Source organism: Stenella coeruleoalba (genome assembly GCF_951394435.1).
Source record: "Stenella coeruleoalba genome assembly, chromosome: 12".
NCBI lineage: Eukaryota > Metazoa > Chordata > Mammalia > Artiodactyla > Delphinidae > Stenella > Stenella coeruleoalba.
The window spans coordinates 38,313,056-38,336,088 of record NC_137158.1 but is presented as its reverse complement, the minus strand read 5'-3'; the positions used below and the strand labels follow the sequence as shown (position 1 = coordinate 38,336,088).

General features: G+C 41.8%; 1 protein-coding gene and 1 pseudogene across 7 annotated transcripts in view; one reads left to right on the top strand and one right to left on the bottom strand.

The window, feature by feature from the left end:
- Positions 1 to 4,845, top strand: part of ATG5 (autophagy related 5) — a 119,889-nt gene extending 115,044 nt beyond the window's left edge. For 3 of the 6 annotated variants that reach the window (XM_079939925.1, XM_079939926.1, XM_079939927.1), the window contains exon 8: positions 2,227 to 4,844. In XM_079939925.1, the coding sequence (XP_079796051.1) occupies positions 2,227 to 2,363 (137 nt within the window). In that variant the 3' untranslated portion in view covers positions 2,364 to 4,844. Of the gene's footprint in view, positions 1 to 2,226 lie in introns of all 6 variants that reach the window. The other 3 variants (XM_079939929.1, XM_079939931.1, XM_079939930.1) reach the window with 3 other exon arrangements.
- A 4,813-nt stretch (positions 4,846 to 9,658) lies between these two features.
- The window catches only part of LOC307195474 (small ribosomal subunit protein eS1-like), a 39,837-nt pseudogene continuing 26,462 nt past the window's right edge, over positions 9,659 to 23,033 (bottom strand). The window contains exons 2-4 of the transcript in view: positions 15,156 to 15,275; positions 10,467 to 10,707; positions 9,659 to 10,247 (exon numbers count right to left, since the gene is read on the bottom strand). The product of the transcript in view is annotated as a small ribosomal subunit protein eS1-like (transcript). The remainder of the gene's footprint in view (positions 10,248 to 10,466; positions 10,708 to 15,155; positions 15,276 to 23,033) is intronic.

Genomic DNA, 23,033 nt, shown 5'->3' with positions numbered 1-23,033 from the left:
TATTTAAAATCTTAGACTGTTATGTTGACGGATATGACATCACTTGCTTAGTTGTCTGTGTTTAGCGACACGTTTATGTTCCAGATTAAAAGTGGCCCCAGGTTAAACCAGAGAATCAGGGCTGCCTATTCAGGTTTCTGATAACGTGATTTATTGGGTTTGTTTTACAAAGTGTTTGAATTGTGCTTATGTTCTCCAGCTTCTGCTGTACAGTTCTTAAACTGTCCTCTTGTGTAACAGGGTTATAGCCTTTTGCCTTTCAGACACACCATGCGTCAGTGTGCCACATTTACATGCTGCAGAGTATTTTGGATATTCAGCTCTATTTCATAGTATCCAAAGGTGACACTGCTTAAGGAAGAGCTTTACAGTTAAGGAACTTTGACTCTTATACCAGTGCTCTTTAATTTTTTTTTGACTCGGTGCTAAGTAGGAGGAAGATTCTGAGACCATTAAGGTATTTCAAAGAAATATACAAGAATATAAAGAGAACTACAGCGGAAATGTTTTTAAATATTCTAAGAAAGATTTAATACAGTGAAACCTTGGCAGTCTAGAACTTACAAAGTATGAATCATTCCAGATAGCTGAGGGCTTATCCATTTGAATATCAACATTTTAAAATCTTCTCGAAGTACTAATACTGTGCTTTCTATAGTATTCTGTATATAGCTTAATCTTTTAGTTATAAATGATTCACATCATTATGGAAACCAATCATTGTATTAATACTGTGATCACAACTGTGTAAAAAGTATGTATAGATGCAACAAAGATTGGTGGACAAATCAAAACAATGAGAGAATTTTTTTAAGTTAGTAGTATTATAAGGTGATATCTTTTTCCAAAATTGTTTTAAGCTATGACACAGTGTTTCAGGGTTTTTTGGAGACATTTATTTGGTTATCTTTGGGGTTGATAATATGTTTGTTAGGTCTTTATTTTTGGCATTCTTTTAGCAATTCTCTAGTGTTTTTGTGTCCTCTCATTGTCAATCTGTTGACTGTCACTGCCCAGGACTGTGCTGCCTGTAATAGGGAGTTTAAATATTTCTTTAAAAGGGTCTCTTGTTTCAGGTGCCAGCCAAGCCATTATCACCATACATCATCAGCCCATTTTGCCTAGACATTTGAGCACTAGGGATGCAAAAGTCATTTTGAACAGAGCAGAAAGGAGAAATAGGGTATTTCCTTCTCATACAGTTCCATGAATTCCCTGTTGCCTTGCTGTCTTCTGTGTCCAGGAAGCTGAGAGATTTAGATGTTGTAGATTGAAGAGACTAAAAGAGACAAACCCAGAATTGTGCTAAAGGAGTGATACAAAGTTTCTTGAAGGTTCTTTGTTTTGTTTTATTTTGTTTTCTGTTTTTAGAAAAAGAGTTGGGTTTTACTTTCTTTGTTTTTCTGTAGCAACCAAGCATGCTTCCGTTTTCTTTAAAGATCGTCAGTATATCCTACAAAAATCATAAAAGACACAAAACTAATCTTAAATTTAATTTGTAATAAAATTTGAACTTCAGAGAAGAGTGTGAATTTAAGCAACGTTTTAATTAGCGAATGGGTGTTAACAAAAATCAATCAAGTTTCAGTACTCTGAAACAGAAATCCCTGAGTCAGACTCCCAGTTCCTTCTCATTAAAAGTTTTAACTCTTCTTCTAATAGTCCCTAAAATTTTCTCATACATATATGAACAGCTTTATTGAAAATTAACTTACAGCTCCCATCTGTTTTATTAAACATCTTCCTAAACACTGCTCTTATTCTTGATGACTTCTAGACACATTTCTGTTTTGTATGTTTTAAATATGTATTGACCTACTTCACCCACCTGTCATTTTTAATAGCCGTATAGTACAGTTTTTAATGTGTAACTAAAATAAATTTTGGTCAGTGGGTACAATGGGCTGTTTTCTCCACTGTGGTTTCATTAACGTCAATCTTAGGTAAGCACAGTAATTAAGAAAGAATGAATACTTTCACATATAGCAACAGAATTTTTATCAGAATTCATTGTAACCCTCAGGTTTCTGTTTTGGGTGATACATATTGCAACATTTGAACTTTCTCCATGTCCACATTTCCTGCTCAGGAAACAGACCAGGTTTTTAACCTGTTAAAGCAGTAAAATCCATTTAATTCACTGAGGATTCTCAAAGGCAACAGATTATTTTTTCTTCAACTGTTTTGACTCTTATCGATTATTGTTGGATTTCTTTCTTGGAATAGATGGGGGAAAAAAGAATCAAGTGATGATTCATGGAATTGAACCAATGTTGGAAACACCTTTGCAGTGGCTGAGTGAACATCTGAGCTACCCAGATAATTTTCTTCATATTAGTATCATCCCGCAACCAACAGATTGAAGGATCAACCATTTGCTTAAACGGAATCACCGTTAAACAGGATTTACCAGAGCATGTCACCTTTCTGCTTCAATCAGGTTTGGTGGAGGCAGCCTGACCAGAAACACTGCTACAAGCCAAACAGGAAAAAGATTCCATGTCAGATAAGGGCACTTGGGCTGGTCTTACTTTGCATCACCACTGCTTTCCTCCGCTGCCGTCATTAAACCTCAGCTGCGACATGAAAGACTTTACAGGACCACTGCAAGTCTTCTGTTTTCTTGTAAAATATAATGAAGCTGAAGCCTTTGGCCTAAGAAGAAAATGGAAATATGTGCCACTCAATTTGTATTTCTGATTAACAAATAAACAGGGGTATTTCCTAAGGTGACCATGGTTGAACTTTAGCTCAAGGGAGTGGAAACATTGGTTTAATTTTCAAGAGCATTAGACTTAAGAAAGTAAAAGAGAAATTCTGTTATCAATAACTTTCAGTAATTTTTTGTAAAAGATCAAATTACAGTAAACCCATCTTTCCTTAATGAAAATTTCCTATGTTTACAGTCTGTCTATTGGTATGCAATCTTGTAACTTTGATAATGAACAGTGAGAGATTTTTAAATAAAGCCTCTAAATATGTTTTGTCATTTAATAACATACAATTTTGTCATTTTTCCAGTACTTTCTGACTCACATACATTAGATCACTGTTTTCACTGTGTGTTACCTTTCAGTCTGGTCATCATTGGCATGGAATGGGTGTAGGGCATAGGATAACTTGTCTCAGGAGCTGTCATAGAATTTCTTGCTGCCGATTTTTCAATCTGTGTTATTTACACCAAAAGTATAAATAATGTTGCCATTTATCATTGCTGTTTTATCACTGTAAATCTGTCAAATCATAGTATCTTAAGCATCTGTATAATTTTACATTTTTTTTTGGAAAAACCCATTCCTTTTCAAGCTAGTGTTTTTCATTGGCCTCAGGTCTAATGTTTCACGGTGGTCCCTGGTAGCCAATCTTTGAAGTTTAAAGATTACCGATCTCCAGACTGCAATAGCTTTTCCTTAACTTTACCAAAAATATTCAGAGGTTACTAGAGTTCTTATTCAAATAAGGAAATTTTTGCTGCACTTTATTACCACGCTGCTGGGATTCTACCAGCTGAACGTACTTGTGCATTACACTTTGTTTCTTGTGAGCTAGCTTGCTGTTCATATTGAATGTTGACCCGTTTGAGTATGCTAAAAGACAGTATCATACAATAATGGTTTTAGATTCCAAAATAAAGATGAATGTTTTTCTCATAAAAAAAAAATTGTACGAATGTGAAGTGAGATCCTGCTAGTGCTCACTGCTTCCTTTTTCCTTTTATGATTTTCACTAATCAGCAGACTTATCCACAGAATGAGATAAAGTTAGTCAAAGATCAAATATTCTGGAATGGAAAGTATACGCCTCAATCAAAAAGAAAAACACAGGATACCAATATGATCAGAGAAAAATAGAAGCAAGTAGCAAATACTTGGCTAATGTCAATAAAATGAAAAGCGCCGTTTTAGTAAGGCGGAAAAAATAGTAATATTTCAGGTACTTAAGGATTAAAAATCCCACTGACTTGTATTTTTTCAAAAGAGGTTGATCTGAATATGATTGTTCACATTAAAAGTGTTTATTCATCTATTCAGTTTGGGGATTTTCCCTCTTGATGTTTTGACAGACTGATGTGAGCTTCAGTGAGCAAAGGGATCAAAATGCCAGGAGTGCTAAGCTGTGAAGAAGATAAGTGTGGTAAGAGCAGTAAGCCTTAGTAGTTTTCACAGACAAGACCAATGCGTGGTCTCTGCAGTGGGCTCAAGTGAGCTACTGATCTTTACTTCCAGATTTGAAAGTAAGTTTTATCAAGCCATTTCCCATTTTTACCTACTTGTTCATTATTACACCAGCATCATAACTGTATTACTCTACTCTAGTCCCAGGTAAGTCAAGCTTCTGATACCCAGAGAAAGAATAAAAACAGAAATTAGTGCTGGCTTAAATATCTATTTTTGTTTCTTTTTATTTGAATATTTAAATTTTATGGTTTATTAAAAAATTAAATTAATTTTGTGTCTGTCTTTATTTCTAGAAGTTGAAAATGAAATTTACTATAAATCAGGTTACCTATTGGGGAAATCATTAAAATTTCCTTATTCTTACACCTGTCATAAAAGTTTCTCAAAGAAATAACCGATAGGAGGGTTAAAGGAGAACATATGAAAGAAAACTGGAGAGGACCACAAATCTCAGTGTGCTTGTTTAACTCATCCTCGGCAGTGAGCATCCTAAGGAAATGAAAATGTGTTCTTAAGTTATTGGCATTGTTTAACTAGGAAGGAATAAATTCAGCCTAAATAAAGGAAATCATTGCTTGTCCTTCATAATGTTGTTTTTCACTTGGATGGCCCAAGTTCATGGATAGAGTGAACTGATAAGGACTTTATGTATCTAAAGACCCAAAGTAGCTTGCTCATAGTTAAAGCTGACCTACTAGTCTTTATAGCATGGTGATGTTCAGAACACATTGTAGTCCGTCGGACGTGAACGCAGGATGGGCTGCTCCTGTTATGTTTATTCCCCCATTCACTGGAAGCTAGGTGGGAATGGATGGTTTGCTAAGAAAACAATATACAAGATGTGATATTGAGTGACACTTACTTTTAATGGTAATCTTTCTAGGATATGTTTATATTTTGTAGGCTCTATGAGGTTAACATTTTTTTCTTTCAATTTTCAGAAATATGGTTTACATGGGTCATGCCCAAGAATGACAGTCTCATGTTTTATTTATCATACTGTTGATATTTAGGTCTGAGGTAAGTTGGGTTTCCTTTTAGATGTGCCAACACAGTTGAAATAGAAGTGTAGGATCTTGGAGTATCATAGGAAAAAATCAAGTATGACAGTATTTATAGTCCATTCCATTCATGGTCAGTCACTGGCGTGGAATCAGTCAAAATACTTACCTGTCTCTTGAGTTCTGTCATCCACTTAAGTTTTTATAAATACAGTCATCTCTTGGTCTGAAAGTATTAAAAATTACCGACACGGGTGTTGGAGAGAAGGACGTCATGCCTCTTTTCAAGTAATTTGAGATTAAATGATTCTTTGTAATAAAAATTCATTTACCACATAGATTTATTTGTCCAGTTTTCTCAAACATGAATTACAGATTTGATTCTCCACACTTATTGGCAAGTGTAATACTACTATGGAATCTTAGTAGTCACAATATAGGAACCATAGAGTGAAAAAGCACTCTACTTTTAGATCCTGTAGGTGGTTCATTAAGTATTTAAGTTTTTTAATATTTAACTATTCTTGTCAACTGACAATATGTTGGAATGATCACCAGTGAGATAAAGACTAATCTGAAGATTTAGAAATGTCAACATGTTTCAACATACTAATTGATTCTTCTGAAAGTGATGAATTTGGCTTTCCCTCTATAGCTTCCCCACCCCCATATCACAAGAATAAATAAAGCACAACCAGGCTTTTTCCTCTTTGTTTACCATGGTTCTTAGTAGAGTGTCTTGCACATAGTTGGTGCTTTGCAACTATGTATAAAAAAGAAAGAAACAGGATTATTTAATGATGCTTTAAAATCAATGCTGTGTTTTCCTGTTAAAAATACCAGCTATAAAAATAGGAAGGACCTTGTTGTTTAGAAATCAATATACAAAGTGCAGTGAGTGCAGGTTTGCAGTACTGGTGAAGACTGGCTTACTCAAATTGGCTACTTTCAGCAGGAACCACTGTGGATCGGAACCTTGCATCAGTCCACGTTCATTTTAGTTGTAGCATAGACCGCAGCACAGATCTTCTGTTTCAACATCACTGTAATTTAAGCAGCCCCTAAAGTTTGAGCTATTCTCATCAAGCGTCTAGAGGTATTTATTAATTCTGGCCTTTTCATAAATGAGTGGTTTGTGTCTTGCTTTTGCCTTTAGACCTTACTTCTGAAAATGTAATACATGTTTAGCAAGGGAAATGTGTTAGACCTGTGAGCAGGGTTCTTCAAACTGAGGTAGACTCTTAGGACCAAGTTTATGAAAAGCTTTAAGAGAAATATTTGTCTTTCAGTCTTTTATATTCAGTGGAAGAGGTATCTGCTTCATGTATCATTTAGAAAATACTGATGAACTTTTCCTTCGTAATGTTTACTGTGGTTTATAATAAATATTTGTATGCTATTTGTTTCTCACACTGAGCACAAACTCCATAAGAGCAGAGACCAGGTCTGTTTGGCCCAGGATTGTATTCTCAGGACCTAGCACTGTGCTGCAACACAGCGGACTATATACTACATACTTGTTGAATAAAAGGTTGGAAAAGTCTGTGTAGTATATCTCCCTTTTAGACTCCAAAGCATATTGATACATTAAAGACTTTGAGAAATTCTAAGGTTAAGAGCCCTATTTGATCTAGCATTTCCCAAATTTTCTTGATTATAGGATTTTTCCTCCAGTACCACATCATATTGAACTCTAGTTTGGGGAATACTACATTAAATCGTTACATCCTAATGACCTAGGGTTTAGAGCGTAAGCCTTATCCCACTTTTTCTGACAACTCCATTTGAAAGTATCTCTTAAGCTTAGGACCCCTCCAAAAAATATCTCGAGTCTATTCATGCCATCCTCTAGCTATGTTCCATTTTTGTCAGTATCATTCCTGAAATTCATTCACCAAGTGTATAATGAGTAATATATGCCAAGCTATGTGCAAAAAATACAATAGGTTAGAAGTTGTCGTGGTAACGCTGGGTGGACGGTCTGGGTGCACAGCAGTGCCATAATTTGACGGCACATACAGAGTAAGATGTGGTCAAAGGGCTGGAAACCACAGGGTCTCTTTACAAGACTTCCATCCCAGTATAAAAACTAGGCAAATGGTCAGTCCTTAGGTGTGAAAGTAAGCAGGAATCAGGGGTGAATAATTGCTCTCAGGGAACCTCCATTAAGGTAGGCAAAAGAGCCATGGAGCTGAAATGCGGCATTCCAGGGAACTAATTACCAGAGCTCCAAATGGAAAGGCCAAGCAGAGAGCCTGGCTCCACAGATGGGTGATTTTCTGTGGCACTGGTACATGTGGCAGGCGTTTCTTATCTCTAGGGAGGCCCTGTACTTGTTTGGGATGTGGCGGCTGTATCTTTGTGCTGTCTAGTGCACATTTTCCAAATAAGCCATGTTGCTGAAAGCTTAAATCCATAATTTGGACGTTGATATTCTTGTTACTCAAAACTGTTGGGTTTTAGCTTTCTTTTACAGAGACGGTAACTCAGTGACCTGTTACCTGTATCTGATCTGTTGTGTGCAGGCCTAGAGAAAAATTTCGTGCCCTGACTACTAGCCTTTTTCTGCGTAGGCCGTCTCAACCATGCCCCCCTTAAGAATTTGGTCATTCCTAAGTGCCTGTATTTCAATAGTTCCCTTTGTCATGGTTTTGAAATTAATTATCATGTAATATGAAATGTCAACTTACCTGATGTCTCTGATGTTCCATAGTGATGCTAACATTCAAGTGTGACACAGAAAGTTATTGATGATACTGCTGACGTGTGAAGGTATCAACTGGAGCCAACTTTAGATGAGGGCTAGCCAGGTGGGGGCAGGGGTTGGGGAGGAGTATATATATATAAGCAAGTCAGGTAAAAGTTAAGTTACTTTGGGGTTGTACCATGCATGAAACATTCGAATAAAAAAATAGAAATGCCAGATAGGTTGTGATTAGCTGTAGTTCAACTCTAATTCAGATGCATGGTGGACACTTTTCATTCTAGGCAGAATGAAGACCATGCCTTAGTCTTAGAGCATTTAGGATATCTTAGTAAAAACCAAGTCTGATTGCTAATTCTGTGTTCCGCATATTCTCCCAAATCTTAAAGAATTCTACATGATTCGTCTATTCAAACATTTGTTGAGCAAGTAGGGTAGTGGATATTTTGAGAGAAAAGACATGGTCTCTGACCTTAAGGGACCTCTGTAAGAGGAGAGAAGACAAAAGTAACTACAACATAATAGTTGGATATTGCAATGAGAACATACAAATAAACCACTATGAGAAAAATGGAGCTGAGAGAATGATTTACTTTGAGCGAACTAGATGTTATCTTGCTTGACCTCTCAGAAGCATTTGACAGTTCATCACACCTTCATTCTTGAAACACTTTCTTCACTGGACACCACACCCTCCTGGTTTTCCGCCTACCTCAGCCCCTTTCTCAGTTTTCTTTGATGATTCTTTTCTTCACTCCTAAATGTTGCAGTACTCTAGGGCTCAGGCTTTGGTCCTCTTCTCTAGCTACACTCAGCGTGTGAGCTCATCCTGTGGCTTTTAACAGCATATGTTTTCTGCAATATTAACTTCTCATGAGTTCCAGACTTCTACCCAACCACTTACTTGACACCCATCTTAGATGTCTAATAGTTCAAATTTTATTGAGTCAAAGCAGAACTCTTGATTTTCTGCCCGTACCTGTAGCTCTCTCTTTCCCATCCTAATAAATGCAACCCAGCCCCAAAGCCTAGTATCTTTTTTTTTTTAATTTATTTATTTTTGGCTGTGTTGGGTCTTCGTTGCTGCGTGCAGTCTTTCTCTAGTTGCAGCTAGTGGGGGCTACTCGTTGTGGTGGCTTCTCTTGTTGCGGAGCATGGTTCTAGGCGCACAGGCTTCAATAGTTGTGGCTCGTGGGCTCTAGAGCGCAGGCTCGGTAGTTGTGGCGCATGGGCTTAGTTGCTCTGCGGCATGTGGGATCGTCATGGAGTAGGGCTCGAACATGTCTCCCCTGCATTGGCAGGTGGATTCTTTTTTTTTTTTTTTTTTTTCTTGCGGTACGTGGGCCTCTCACTGTTGTGGCCTCTCCCGTTGCGGAGCACAGGCTCCGGACGCGCAGGCTCAGCGGCCATGGCTCACGGGCCCAGCCGCTCCGCGGCATGTGGGATCTTCCCAGACCGGGACACAAACCCGCGTCCCCTGCATCGGCAGGCGGACTCTCAACCACTGCGCCACCAGGGAAGCCCGGCAGGAGGATTCTTAACCACTGCACCACCAGGGAAGCCCTATAGTGAATTATTGATCAGTTATTTTTTTGAGGGATATACTGTTTGTTGATTCAAAGGGACTTCTCAATCTTTTCTACAAGTGTTTTTAGGGTATTAGTATGATTCATTATTAATGGTCTAGATATACTTTTTAAATGTTAACATTTAGCAAAGTAATGCTTTTTTTCACGAATAAGATCTTTTGTTTGTCATCATTAAAAGTGTAAATTTTAAACAGATTCTTGTACTACTGTCTCATATCCACCAGCTCGTTCGACTTTAGCACCTGTCTCATCCACAGAAGCTTTTCCAGAACTACTACCTTCACCATGTGACACTCCATGAGTTTTCCCAATTCAAACTTGGGCTTCTTCAGCATTTTTACTTTCCTAACAAAGACATCATAGAGCAGATAAGTAGACTGGCAAGCCTTTTCTATGTCTTTTCCAATGCTGCCTGGAATCAATTTATTGACCACTTCTTTCAAGTCATTTGTCTTCACCTCTTGGGTCATGGTTTCCATCATCTTCTTCCGGATTTGGCAGACCTGTTGGTGCTGGGCATAAGAGGTCTTCCGAATCTGACTGTTACATTTTTTAGTAAAACCCACACAGAATAGACGAAGCAAATAACCATGGGTACTCTTGACACCAATGTGAGCTTCAACCATGGTCTGCCATTTTTTGACCATGGAGCACATTTTCTCACAGGTAAGATCCATGCCATAGAAATCAGGTAATTTTTTGCCCTGAACATCTTCAGTAATTAGCTTGAATTTTCTAAATGCAACTTCATCATTCTGCAGATCAGCAAGGCTCACTTCAAAACAGAATCCGGGGGCTTCCCTGGTGGCGCAGTGGTTGAGAGTCCGCCTGCCGATGCAGTGGACATGGGTTCATGCCCCGGTCCGGGAAGATCCCACATGCCACGGAGCGGCTGGGCCCATGAGCCATGGCCACTGAGCCTGTGCGTCCGGAGCCTGTGCTCCGCAACGGGAGAGGCCACAACAGCGAGAGGCCCGCGTACCGCAAAAAAAACAAAAAAAAACAGAATCCGTAAGGTCATCAGATGTGATTTTGATTTCTTGAGTTTTTGTGACTAGTGTTTTCCCAATATTTCTTATATTGACACATAGCTAGTGCTTTCACATCATTACCAATCTTTCTTAGAAAATGAGTCAACCACTTTCTTCTTGGCTCCCTCTTTGCCACTTTCGTAAGGTGCTTGTTCTTGCCAACCACCGTGGTGCTGCTCAGAGAGCCAAAAAGCCAGCGTAATGCTTTTTAACAGAAAACTGCAATATAATGTAAGCATGCTGTTTACAAAATAACTATAGGACTTATTTTTTTATTATTAATTCCTAGTTTTGAACGCATAAACTATGATGAATGTCTTCCTCTTTCAATCCCATCAGCATACTTCTGTCACTTCATGTAAAAGTTTATTTGAGATGATGTTAAAAGCCAGGACTAGACAGGTGGAATAGCCTGCCTGTCACCCGACATGGGTCAGATCCTGCAGAAAGCAGAGGCTCAAAGGTAATCAAGCATAGATCAGAAAAGGAGATTATTATAACCTGAAGACAAAATTCAAAATTTTCTTCTTCTGGAATCATTTTTAAAAGTTTCGGGACTTCCCTGGTGGTCCAGTAGTTAAGAATCTGCCTTCCAATGCAGGGGACATGGGTTTGATCCTTGGTCAGGGAACTACGATCCCACATGCTGCGGGCAAGTGAGCCCGCGCGCCACAACTACTGAGCCTGCATGCTCTAGAGCCCGCACACCACAACTAGAGAGCCCACACGCCACAACTACTGAGCCCGTGTGCTCTGGAGCCCACGCACCACAACTAGAGAGAAGCCTGCGAGCTGCAGCGAAAGATCCCACATGCTGCAACGAAGATCCCGCGTGCTGCAACTAAGACCTGACTCAGCCAAATAAATAAATAATTTTTTTTAAGTTTTCTTCATTTGTAATACTTTGTACACGTGCAAAATGCAAAAGGTTCCAAGCGTGTACGGTGAAAGTCTCCTCCCTCCCATGCTGTCTTCACAGAACTCCCCTTTGTCAACCAGTATCTTGTGTCTGTTTCAGAAAACAGCTTTACTTTGTATGTTTAATATTTCATATTAATACATATAGTCTGCACTATTCTTAATAGCTACATAATTGGATATGATTTTTCCATAATTTCCCCCAAATTTGAATTTTTCTTCATAAAGAAAGTTACATGCAACTGAATATATTGAGCATTTAGGACCATTAAGGAGGAATGTCAGTAGATGCCTACAGGGAAATTCAACATCCCTCTAAACTGTTTCCTTATATTTGTAGAGACTGTATCAAAAGCTTGAAGCCCCTGCTAACTCTCCATTCTTACAATTCTAGGAGCCCCTGCTGGGTTTAACAGGACGCTAGAACAGAGCAAAGAGGAGATGCCATTCACTCCTTCGTATCAGCAGACCTACCGGTTAATACCATCAAGGAATGCTCCAAGGCACTTCCATGCCTGTGGGTGAACATTAGAACCATTCCAAACCAATGCTAACATCTGCATGCTTTCCAGAAGACCTCTGATGATGCAGAACAATCATCACCATGTACAAAATGCAAATCCAGTGGGCACCTGGGAGACCTCACATGACAGTAGGGTTCTGGAGTTCAAGTGGAGTTCCAGCAGGACTTGTCTGTTTATCTAGTCTCTCATCTATTCAATACACATTTATGAACATTTACTGTGTTCCAGGCACAGTTCTGCTCCTAGGGGTATGAGAAGAGAGACAAGGTTCCTGCTTTCGGGGAGTTTACATTCCAGTGGTCAATAGCTGGCTCCACCTCACCAAAGCCAGCCAGTCTTTGTCTTTCTTCCTCATTCTGGTCATTGCTTTCTCTCATTACCAGCTCCGCCCCACGCCTCCACCCCCACCCCGCCCCCCACACACACGCCTACCCTCTCTAGTCAACCTGCAAACCTGCATTCTCTGCTCTTCGTTTCGTCACCCCGGACGCCCTGCCTGTGTATATGCATCTGTTCATCTCCCATGTGTCTAAGTGTCTTCTTTGTGCCCAGCAGGGTTGGAAGCTCTTTGTGGGCACTCCATAAAAGTGACTGACTGAATGAAGGCCCGGCTCTTGGCATTAAGGCTGAACTTTTTTTTAAAGTAAGCTTTTAATTTGAAAACGTTTTTTTATTCACAGAATAGTTGCAAAGATAATGTACAGAGTTCCCGTACACCCCTCAGCCAGCTCCTCCTGTCATTAGCACCTGACATTACAATGGTATATTTGTCACAATTAATGAACCAATACTGATACGTTGTTATTAACTAAAGTCTATATCTTACTCAGATTTCCTTAGCTTTTCCACTGATATCCTTTTTCGGTTCCAGGGTCTCATCTAGGATGCCACACCACAAGTGGTTGTTGTGTCTCCTTAATCCCTCTGGTCTGTGATAGTTTCTAGTCTTGTTTCTCATGGAGTTTTGACAGATTTGAAGAGCTCTAGTTAGGTATTTTGTAGAATGCCCCTCTAGTTGGGTTTCCCTGATGCTTTTTTTATGGTTGCACTGGGGTTGTGGGCTAGAGGAGTAGTGCCCTTCTCACATCTTGTCGGGGGTACATGCCATCCACATGACGGGACAGTACAATCAATCTTGAACACCTGGCCAAGGTACAGTTTGCCAGCTTTCCTCACTGAAGGTGACCCTGTTCCCCTTTTACCTACTCTGTTGCTTGGAATCAAGTCACTAAGTGCCTTCCCCTTCCCCTCAAGGGGGTAGGGGGTGGGGAGAATTAAGCTCCACCTCCTGGAGGGTAGTATTTATGTACATCATTTAAATTCTTCTGTAAGAAAGATGTAACTCTCCCCCTCTTCATTTATTTATTTAGTCAACCACTTATATCAGTGTGGACTCTCATGCATATTTATGTAAAGATTTGGGTTAGAATCTGATACTAGGCTATTTATTTTGCTGCTCAAATTGTTCCGATTTTGGCCATTGGGAGTTCTTTTTAGGTTGGCTCCTGTGTCCCTTTGACATGCCCCATCCTTTTGTTTTTTGAGTGTTTCTTTACTTTCTGGCACTACTGTATATTTCCTGCCCCAGCCTTAGAATCAGCCATTTCTCCAAGGAACCCCGGTCCCTTTTATTGGGGAGGCCTGTTTTTCAGTCCAGACCTCAGCATCACTTACCCACTCACTCAGTCAGCCTGTCAAGGAATACCTAGGTATATTCTTCTCTCATGCTAATCATTGAACCAGATGTGGGATATACAGTGGGGAACAGAGCATACAAGTCCCTGCCTTTAAAAGCTAGTGATGTGGCCTACGAGACAGACAATGAGCAAGTCTCAACAAAGAAATACGTAATTATAACTTTGATACGTGCTTCAAAGGGAAGGGACATGGCCCTCAGATGAAAAATAACCTAAGTCAGGGACCTGGGTTGCATCCGGTGGCCAGAGAAGCCCCCCCATGGGTAGCTAACATTTAGATAGAAAGTTGATGAGAATGATTCAGCCATTCAAAGAGCAGAGGGAGGAGTGTTTTCAAACTGCAGGTTAGTGGGTCATGGCTAGCTTTTTTAAAAAAGGACAGAACATACCAGAAGTATTATCATGTAAAACTAATGTTGCCTTTATTTATAGGTTGATGTATTTACTGGTTCATGGTATAAAGTATTTCTTACAGGGGAGTATTGTCAAAAAAACAAGTTGAAAGCAACTGTTTTAGGAGGAAATAAAGGCAGATTGAAAGCTCTGAAAAGAGAAAAAGCCGTAACATACTCGAGGATCTGAAAGGAGGCCAGTGTGACTGGGGAGTGAGCCTAGGGTGTGAGAAGAGGCTGTAAATGTAGGGAGGTGCGCAGCCCTCGAACAGGGCCAGGGCCCAGGAAGCCTCGGTATTTTCATTAAGGAGCAATGGGAAGTCATTGGAGGGTTTCAAATGGGGAAGTGTTGATATTTAAGAAGATGTTTTAGGCTCCTATGTGGAGAATGGAAGGAGAGGGCAAATGAGGAAGCCGGAGCCAGTCAGCGAGAAGGGTCGTACAGAGGGAGGCCCAAGCAAGAAGAGTCACTAGGACATGCGTTCACATTCCATTGTCAGTCTTGTACTCCCAGCCACTAGAACAGTGCCTGGAACACAGAAGACCTTCAGTGTATACGTGTTGAATGAATAAGTTACATGACTGTAGTAAAGACGGAGAGAAGTGGTTGAGTCAAGACATGTTTGGAAACTGGCAAGTCTTGCTGACAGATTGGGTCTGGGGGAAGTGGACGGGCAGAGTGAGAGCCCTCCCTCACACACTGCACCCCGCCAGTGCTGACATTTGCTTTCTTTCTCTGCTTTGGGCAGTTACAGGATCCTTTAACTGTTTAGACTGTGTTTCTACCTCTGTGCTTAGTCATAGTGGCCAGAAGTGGAAATAACAGAATTTTTCAAGAGAAACTGAGATTGAGCAAAATCACAAAAAACAGTTCTTAGCACAGATTTTCAGACCCACAGATTTTATAATCTTTGATGCCAAATCTCTGAAATTCTGTGAGCGCCAATCACTAGCAAATAAAGATCCTCAGAGGGGCACCAAACTTCCTGGCGTTTTAGCATTCTGACAGGGAGCTGGCTGGGGGCCGAGGGTAATCGTGTATAGCTGTGTGCCAAAGACCCTTCTCCCACCCGATTTTATGTCTTAGTAAAATATATTGTGGCCAAATCCTTTCTTGATACTCCTTTTCTTGACAGTGCTGATGCCTGAGGTCTGCAGCTGGCTGCCCACTTGGCCGCTGGCTTCCTCAGCGGAGGGCAGCCACCTCCTGTCACTGTGGAGGGACTGGGACAAGGACAGGCCTAGACAGAGCCAACATGGAGCAGAAAACAGGAGGAGCCAGGCCCCAGGTACAGAAAACTGTGAGTCCTCTCTGGAAAGTCGGGCACCAGAGATGGGCGTGCTCCAGAAATGCTGATTAATTTTGAAGGGTTGGTCCTTTTGGTCAGATGGGTTTCATGCTCTTGACTGAGAAACCAAAGCAACCATCAGATGTTACTGGGAGTGATGCCAGTGGTGTTTGCATTGGTTAAGAATTTTCAGATGACAGAATAACAAACTCAAACTGGCTTAAGCAAACAAAGGGATTGTGTTAGCTTACGGCCAGAGAAGTCCAGCACGCAGTCTAGATTTTAAATCTTCCTCGCGATGCCAGCTCCATGCCCGTTTTGTTTAGAGCACTGCCTCTTCTGGGTGTCGGCTTCATCCTCCGGCTGGCAATTCTCTTGGCGGCACAAATGGCTGAGGGAATTTTGAACCTTGTATTCTCCAATACACCATCCAGGAGAAGGGGGATTGTCCCCTCTGGCAAACCCACAGAGGGCTGAGGAAGCTTTTTTTCCAGAAGCCCTAGGAAACATTTCCTCAAATCCCACTGGCCTGGATCGGGCTGTATGCCCACGCCTGAGCCAATCAGCATGGCCAGGTGATGGGTACTCTCTGCTTAAGCACATCAGGGCTACCCCTGGGAGCTGGATGTATCCAGCTGTTAGAGAAGGGGGAGACAGCGAGGGGGTGGGTGGTTCCCTCAAGGCAAAATGTGGGTGCTGTGGCAGGAAAAGGGAGGAGAGGGACGCTAAGGAGGCAGCCTATGTATGTTTACTACATCAACATCATTATTATCCTGATAAAGGCCAAACTGGAGGCAGTGCAGGTATAGATAAGGAAACCTTTGTTCAGAACCCCAGTTCTGCCTGCTTCTAGGTGAGTGACTTAACCTCTTCAGGTCTCAGTTTCTTTATCTGAAAAGATGTGGATGAAAATACCTCAGGGAGGGTAAAATTCATATATCTAATTATGTCATATATATATATATATATATATATATATATATATCAAAATATATCAGGTTATATATTTGAAAAAGTAAAAATAAAATGAGGTACTTTTTGTATTTTCTCAAAGTGGCAATTACAGTCAGTCCTGTAGAAGCCAAGACTGAGCCCACGTTGCCGCCTAGTAGGACGGCAGGTGGAAGGAAGGCTTTCCTGGCCACCAAGTGTTGGGCAAGTCAGGGCCCATCTCGTGTCTTCATGGCGAGAAAGAAGTTTCACTGGTTCAGAACCAAACTTAAGCAGCAGGTGTTCAGGGATGGGGTGTTGAAGTTTCATCTTTGATTTTTCTATGAAATCGTTCAGGTTACTAAAATGTCGGCCCTATTCTCTTGTTTAAGAACTGGTTTCATTTCTAATGACACAGCACCATCATGCCATTCCTTGATTTAGTCACGAGAACCAAAACTAATGTGTGGCTAGTTTCATGTCGTTTTTATAGCAGTTAGTACAGAGAACAACAGGCTCTTGTAAAAACAGATGTATTTGCTATCTGTTTCTCTATCTGCTGCCTCTCAGGCTTAAAACCCTATTTCTAAGATGGCGTGGTCCTCTGGTTGGACCTTGTGGGAGAGGCTCCGGCAAGCTGCTCTTCTCAGTGGGAAACCTTTTCATAAGAAACAAGAGTCCCAGCCCCCAAACATTATAAGAATTGTAAAGGGGTGTCAGAAAGAGACCTTTCACCTTTTGAGAGAAGATTCACTTGGCATTAAAGTCTACTGTGAACCCAGAGGAGGGGGTTTTATTTTATTTTATTTTTCTTTACATCTTTATTGAAGTATAATTGCTTTACAATGGTGTGTTAGTTTCTGCTTTATAACAAAGTGAATCAGTTATACATATACATATGTTCCCATATCTCTTCCCTCTTGCATCTCCCTCCCTCCCACCCTCCCTGTCCCACCCCTCCAGGTGGTCACAAAGCACTGAGCTGATCTCCCTCTGCTATGTGGCTGCTTCCCACTAGCTATCTACCTTACGTTTGGTAGTGTATACGTATGTCCATGCCACTCTCTCACTTCGTCCCAGCTTACCCTTCCCCTCCCCATATCCTCAAGTCCATTCTCTAGTAGGTCTGTGTCTTTATTCCCGTCTTACCCCTAGGTTCTTCATGACATTTTTTTTTTTGTAGATTCCATATATATGTGTTAGCATATGGTATTTGTCTTTCTCTTTCTGACTTACTTCACTCTGTATGACAGACTCTAGGTCCATCCACCTCATGAGCCTCTGTAAACTTCTTCAAGGCCTTGTGGTATTAACATGAAAAAGTGAGCATATATTTAGCGTTCCTGGAAAAAGCATGGCCTTCCTATTAATGCTAATACTCTCATAATGACACCACAGCCAGTCTCCTCACAGAGGCTTTATCATCTACAGTGTCTCTATAGGCAGGTTAGATAACAAATGTTTACAGATGAGGAAACAGAGACATTGATGGCTTCAGAGAGAGAGTGTTGTGGAATTTAGAGTCCTGGGCTAACCTCTGCTGTGTAATTGTTTGATCTCTCTGTGTTTCCTCACATATAAAATGCAAATAATAATAATAATAATAAAATCCCTCATGGGTGGTAGTGAGGATCATGTAAACGAATGCATGTAAAGTGTTTACACCAGCACCTGGCACATAGTTTTCACTCGATAAATGTTTGTTGCTGTAATTATCATTACCTTCACTATCCTTTTTTCTCAATCGCAAGTTAAATGACCTTGCCTCTTTGACTCACACGTATACAACCTACCTACTGGGCCTCCCCCCAACCTCAGTTATTCATTTGATCTTGATCTCAGTTTGTTGAATGTTGAATATTGAACTGAATTCAAAATGTTGAATATTGAACTGAATTTCATGTTATGTGGATCCAACTCACCTGGGAGACCAGATTGGGCAGTTATACCTCCTGTTCTTTGCTTTGATTCGGAGCCTGTGCTATGCTCTAGTGAAGCCCAGGTCACCTTCTTGGCCCAGTTTTAAATGTTTCATCCAGTTCAACCAACATCATTTCACTTAATTCCTGCATTTAAAAAAATTTCCACATGGGAACATTGTCAAGAAAGCCTTTCTGTAGTTCATTTCTTTTTCTTTTTTTTCTTTTTTTTTTGCGGTACACGGGCCTCTCACTGCTGTGGCCTCTCCCGTTGCGGAGCACAGGCTCCGGACGCGCAGGCTCAGCGGCCATGGCTCACGGGCCCAGCCGCTCTGCGGCATGTGGGATCTTTCCAGACCAGGGCACGAACCCGTGTCCCCTACATCGGCAGGTGGACTCTCAACCACTGCGCCACCAGGGAAGCCCTGTAGTTCATTTCTTTATCTTAATTCATTCTTTGTTTCTTTCAACCAATATTCTTTACTGTGTCCACCTGAGCAGTCCCACTAATATTGCTGGTATTTATTGCTTCGCATATGTACATCTTGTCCCTTCTCTCAGATTGTGAATTTCTTGAGGCCAAAAGCCATTGCTTCTATTTCTTTGCACCACCTGCAAGACCATGGGCAGGTCTGCCTGGGGATTAACTTGTGGAAGGGCTGTGACTGCATCTATGGATCTCCCTGATCCTTTCCCTCTGCTTACAGCCTCTTTCTTTTCTCCTAAGTGTCTCACTAGGCCTTAAGCAAGCAGAGACGTAGATTTCATTGTCAGGGCTGATCTGTCCTGTATTTGGGGCTTTGAAGGTGATACACCCAGGGGCGTCCTTGGACTAGGCCTCCAACACCCTCTGTTGGTGTATGTGTTGGCAAATTACCTGCCATTTCCTCCAGCAAATGATCACATCTCCCGTTCATGTCTCATTGTGTTTTCCTTGGTTTAATCTCTCTCCTCCTACCCACAGTCTTATCCTGCTTTTCCCTGATTCTCTTGCAGGCCTGTCCCATTCCCTGGCCTCTGTTCGTGCATTGGCCATTACTCTTGTTCGACCCTTCTGTGTGCCTCACTTTGGTTTCTGTTCCCCCTGTTCTTTTTCTTTCACTTTCCCCCACCCACCAGCCCTTTTTAACAGTGTCATCATGACTTACAGTTTGGGAACATGGCCCTCGCCATCTCCCACATTACACAGCCGCCCCAGCTTTCGTTTGCCCAGCATCCCTCCCCTGAGCCAATTCGGCAGGACGGAAGCTCTGCCACGGCCAGACGCCAGCACCAACTTTTACTGTGAGCCCTGCTTCATGCCCGTCTGCGGAAGCAGGGGCAGGGCTGAAGATGGAGGCCACAGAGAAGGACCCCAGACCTCTCCTCAGCTTCTGCTGGGATGTGTGAGTTGGGTGTGACCCCAAGACTCAGAACAGCTTTGATCTGTGAAAGCGCGAAACAGGGAGGGTTCTCTGAAAGGAATGGTCTGGGCTGCGGGGAAGAGGTGGGGTAGCACATGTGACAGAGACCCAGGAGGTTTCTTGTGCTGACGCCTCCTAATCCACAAAACTCAGCTGAAACACCCAAGCCAATGAATAACAGGGTCCCGGCCATAAGCAGAAAACGCTCTTCCCTTTTTCTTCCCTCCACCTCACCCATGCAGCCTTGTGCAATCTGTCCTTATACAAAGGTTTGCAAAATTGTCCCAGTGGAGGACAGGTCTGTAGTTTCTTGGCCACACCTCCCTTCCCGGAGGGTCAACCAGCACAGCTGGAGCAAGCTGACGGGGTAGGAGGGGAAGGGGACGGCAAGGATGCTGGGAACGGGGCCTTCTAGGACTCCGTTTCAGAGATCAAGAAAGCGGTCTTCTTATTTCAAACATGCAAACTGAATTTGGTCAAACACTGTCCTTGTGAGGCAGCTGCCCTTTGAAGCTGTGGACCAGGGTGGAAGTAAAAGCTCCTGTCTGAGAAAGGATATGTTTCTTTCTTATGCTCTCTCCTGACCATTCTTTTTCCTGCTGGTTTGCTGCATGGACCCTCTGCCGGCAGCAAGGGGGGAGCCTGCAGCAGCCGGAGCAGCGGCGCCTGAGTGAAAGTGATTAACGCCCTGAGTTCCACAGCTACCTCGGCGTCTGCAGCACCTTTCCCCAGCCTGACCTCCCCTTGATGCCTTTCTGCTGCTGCTGTGTGAGCCAAGCTCGAAAGCCAGGCTGAACAGGCTGGTTGAAGAAAGGAGTGAGACAGGTCTTAAGTCCCAGAAAGGCAATGCAGCCCAAATCCTGATGCTAGCGGTTAAAGCCCACCCATGGGTGCATCTCACCTGTGACACAGGCAAGAAAGCAAATACAGCTAAACTCAAGATGGACATCTGTATTCAGAGATCTTTTATATTCACCCATATTACCTGGTATGGTGCTGAGAATGCATTTAATATTTATGGACCCTTTTGGCATTAAGTAAGGCCTGGCCAAGATAAAAGGAAAAGATAATAGGAATTTTGCCAAACAGGACCAAAGAATGCAATTTCTTAAACTCTATTTTATTATTTTTTTCTCTTCTATTATGGTTTATTATAGAATATTGAATATAGTTCCCTGTGCTATATAATACGACCTTGTTGTTTACCTATTTTATATACAATAGTTTGTATCTGCTAATCCCAAACTCCAAATTTATCCCTCCTCCACCCCCCTTCCCCTTTGATAACCACAAGTTTGTTTTCTATGTCTGTGAGTTTGTTTCTGCTTCATAAATAAGTTCATTTGTGTCATACTTTAGATTCCACATATAAGTGATATCATATGGTATTTGTCTTACTCTTTCTGATGTACTTCCCTTAGTATGATAATCTCTAGTTACATCCATGTTGCTGCAAATGGCAACATTTCATTCTTTTTTATAGCTGAGTAGTATTCCATTGTACTTATACCACGTCTTCTTTACCCGTTCATCTGTCAGTGGACATTTAGGTTGCTTCCATGTCTTGGCTATTGTAAGTAGTGCTGCTATGAACACTGGGGTGCATGTATCTTCTCAAATTATAGTTTTCTCCAGATATATGCCCAGGAGTGGAATTGCTGGATCATATAACTCTATTTTTAAAGAACTATTTTTATAGAACCTTAGCTTTAGTTGCCATCAGCCAAAGTGTGCCAATCTCCTTTCTGACCATCTTATTTTAGAACTAAATGTATAATGTTACCCATACCAAGTATCTTGGATATCTTTTTCAATTGATCTTGAAAGTTCACAGAGCTGGACTTCTGAGGCCTTCTACTCTAGACCTGTGGAGTACACGGATGATCCACTGAAGTGCAAAAAGAAAATATTTTAACTTCTGTTTACATCTATGTTTTTCTTTTTTTAATAAATTTATTTATTTATTTACTTATTTTTGGCTGCGTTGGGTCTTCGCTGCTGCGCGCGGGCTTTCTCTAGTTGCGGCGAGCGAGGGTAACTCTTCCCTGCGGCACGTGGGCTTCTGATCGCAGTGGCCTCTCTTGTTGCGGAGCACGGGCTCCAGGCACGCGGGCCTCAGTAGCTGCGGCACGTGGGCTCAGTAGTTGTGGCTCGCGGACTCTAGAGCGCAGGCTCAGTAGTTGTGGCGCACAGGCTCAGTTGCTCCGCGGCACGTAGGATCCTCCCAGACCAGGGCCCGAACCCGTGTCCCCTGCATTGGCAGACGGATTCTTAACCACTGTGCCACCAGGGAAGTACCCACATCTATGTTTTAATGTAAAAATGAAGAAAGGAATTAAGCTTTACTAGTACTACTAGTAATAATAATATGACTAATATTTGCTATACATATTTGCAAGTATATGTGTATAACATTTACAAATAAATATAAATATGATGGGGATACAGGTTCTAATTTTGCAGAGGGTGGGGACTGGATTGTATGATCAAAGAAGTTTGCTGGGACTGTTGCTTCTGACCATGTGGACTAATAGAGACCAAATTTACCCTCCGGTCTGAAACAGCCCCCACAAAAAACAGGATCTAGCATAGGAGTTGTCACATGATAGTTGCTGAATGAACATGAGTTGAGTGAATAACTGAAGCTCCCCAGGGAAGCCCAAGATGGTTAGATCACAGATGATGGGGCGTTAGGGCCCAGTGCACCTTAGCACTGATCTGTTCCAGTTTCTTCATTATCTAGATGAGGAAATTGAGGTCCAGAGCCACACAGTGACTTCTCCAAAGTCCCTCAGCCCCTAGTGGTGGAGTTATATTCTTTCCTATAAACCAACCCTAGAGTCAACAAGTCAATAAACCACAGCCCCAAGCTGCAGAAGGACCTTTCTTTTTTTTTTCTTTTTAAAAATAAATTTATTTATTTTAGGCTGCATTGGGTCTTTGTTGCTGCGTGCGGGCTTTCTCTAGTTGTGGCGAGCAGGGGCTACTCTTCATTGCGGTGCGTGGGCTTCTCATTGCCGTGGCTTCTCTTGCTGCGGAGCACGGGCTCTAGGCGCACGGGCTTCAGTAGTTGTGGCTCACGGGCTCTAGAGCGTAGCCTCAGTAGTTGTGGCGCACGGGTCTAGTTGCTCCGCGGCATGTGGGATCCTCCCGGACCAGGGCTCGAACCCATGTCCCTTGCATTGGTAGGTGGATTCTTAACCACTGTGCCACCAGGGAAGCCCCAGAAGGACCTTTCTTAAAGGGCTAATTCCTGCTACTCACAGAACAGGGACAGGGTGGAGTTTGAGGTGTTAAAGGTAGTATGTTCAGAAACAAAAATAGGCACCAAGAATTGTTGCACACAAAGCCACTTGGAATTGAAGATATGGCCGGACATCACTCAATTCTAGAAAAAGACTGAAAGAAACTTCCAGGTTGGGTAGAGAGGCCCAAGGAAGATCGTTGCTAACATGAGC